Source organism: Sardina pilchardus, chromosome 10 (assembly GCF_963854185.1).
Source record: "Sardina pilchardus chromosome 10, fSarPil1.1, whole genome shotgun sequence".
NCBI classification, from domain to species: Eukaryota; Metazoa; Chordata; class Actinopteri; order Clupeiformes; family Clupeidae; genus Sardina; species Sardina pilchardus.
In genome coordinates this window covers 33,882,173-33,884,492 of record NC_085003.1, presented here as the reverse complement: position 1 = coordinate 33,884,492, position 2,320 = coordinate 33,882,173, and the positions used below count along the sequence as shown (strand labels likewise).

Genomic DNA, 2,320 nt, shown 5'->3' with positions numbered 1-2,320 from the left:
TTGGAGAGGTACACACACACACACACACACACAACTGTGCACGCCCTGTCTGTGTCTGTTGGAGAGGTATACACACACACACACACACACACACACCTGTGCACGCCCTGTCTGTGTCTGTTGGAGAGGTACACACACACACACACATCTGTGCACGCCCTGTCTGTGTCTGTTGGAGAGGTACACACACATACACACATCTGTGCACGCCCTGTCTGTGTCTGTTGGAGAGGTACACACACACACACACACACACACAACTGTGCACGCCCTGTCTGTGTCTGTTGGAGAGGTACACACACACACACACACACACACACACACACACACATCTGTGCACGCCCTGTCTGTGTCTGTTGGAGAGGTACACACACACACACACACACACACACACACACACACACACACACACACACAACTGTGCACGCCCTGTCTGTGTCTGTTGGAGAGGTACACACACACACACACACACACACACACACACACACACACACACACACACACACACAACTGTGCACGCCCTGTCTGTGTCTGTTGGAGAGGTACACACACACACACACACACACACACACACACAACTGTGCACGCCCTGTCTGTGTCTGTTGGAGAGGTATACACACACACACACACACACACACAAACACCACACACAACCTTTCTGTATGTAGAGAGGCACGCACACACACACACACACACACACACACACACCCCAGTGTTTTCTGTGACTCGTCCTGCAGACTTAGCATCATAGCTGTTCCCTCTCTCTCTCTCCCTCTCCCTCTCTACCCCTTCCTCTCTCTCCATCTCTCTCTCTCTCCCTCTCCATCTCTCTCTCTCTCTCCCTCTCCATCTCCACCTCTCTCTCCCTCTCCACCTCTCTCTCTCCATCTCCATCTCCATCTCTCTCTCTCCCTCTCCACCTCTGTCTCTCCATCTCCATCTCTCTCTCTCCCTCTCTCTCTCTCTCTCTCTCTCCCTCTCTCTCTCTCCCTCTCTCTCTCTCTCTCTCTCTCTCTCTCTCTCCCTCTCTCTCTCTCCCTCTCTCTCTCTCTCTCCCTCTCCATCTCTCGCTCTCTCTCTCTCTCTCTCCCTCTCTCTCCCCCTCTCTCTGCAGATTAATATGAAGACCATGCCTGCGGTCATGTTCCGCCTGCTCACTGGACAGGAGACGCCCGTCTACATCTGACCCATGACAACGCTGCGCTGGGATTGGACCACTGATAGCCCCTCCCACCTCTTGCCATGACAACGCTGCGCTGGGATTGGACCACTGATAGCCCCTCCCACCTCTCGCCATGACAACGCTGCGCTGGGATTAGACCACTGAGAGCCCCTCCCACCCCTTGCCATGCTCCTATCACGGCTCTTCTTACTGAACAATGGTGTGGACCCTCCTCTCATCGGCGTCTGTGATTGGCCCTCCCCTCACTGGGGTCTGTGATTGGCCAGGATGTGCTAGTACCAGGACAGGTGTTGTCAGCGCCCAGTCAGTAGTTTGAAAAGAGACTGCAGACCCACATCACACTGTAACCCCCCCCCCCGTAACCCCCCACACACACACACACACACACACACACACACACACACACACTCTCTCACACACACAACACACACACACACACACACACACACACACACACAGTCTCTCACACACACACACACACAACACACACACACACACACACAAACACACACACACACACACACAACACACACACACACACACACACACACACACACACACAGGCATCAGAGAGCCGTCTTGCATGTGCAGCATGCTCGCTCGCCTCACTACAACGTCCACATGCTTCATCATCGTTATTTTTTTAACAAGCTGGACACCATGGAAACGTTTATTTTTCAACGAGAACGAGACTATGATGTACAGAGAGAACGGGACTATGATGTACAACGAGAACGAGACTATGATGTACAGAGAGAACGAGACTATGATGTACAACGAGAACGAGACTATGATGTGTATAGTGTTTGTGGTTTAGATGGGATATCGATCTATGCAGTGTGTGTGTGTGTGTGTGTTTGTGTCTTTGGTGGGGCCAGCACACACCAACTGTGTGTGAGTGTGAACCCGGAAGGAAGCTGCAGAAGTCCAAAGAGTGTGTGAGTGTGTCAGGAGAGCAGTGTGTCGTGTCATTACGTTAGAAACACACACACCAACTCACTGAGCAGGACGTTAGCAATGGGAGTCACACTCACACACCAGCCCTCATGGGCTCAGTGAGCATACATAATGAACTGGAGTGCTTGTGTGTGTGTATACTGTGTGTGTGTGTGTGTGTGTATACTGTGTGTGTGTATA

The 2,320-nt window shown here is 52.1% G+C and overlaps 1 protein-coding gene across 1 annotated transcript in view; it reads left to right on the top strand.

Moving 5' to 3' along the window:
- The window catches only part of apba2a (amyloid beta (A4) precursor protein-binding, family A, member 2a), a 14,591-nt gene extending 13,092 nt beyond the window's left edge, over window positions 1-1,499 (top strand). The window contains exon 12 of the mRNA XM_062546530.1: window positions 1,115-1,499. Within this exon, the coding sequence (XP_062402514.1) occupies window positions 1,115-1,186 (72 nt within the window). The 3' untranslated portion in view covers window positions 1,187-1,499. The remainder of the gene's footprint in view (window positions 1-1,114) is intronic.
- The last annotated feature ends 821 nt before the right edge of the window (window positions 1,500-2,320 follow it).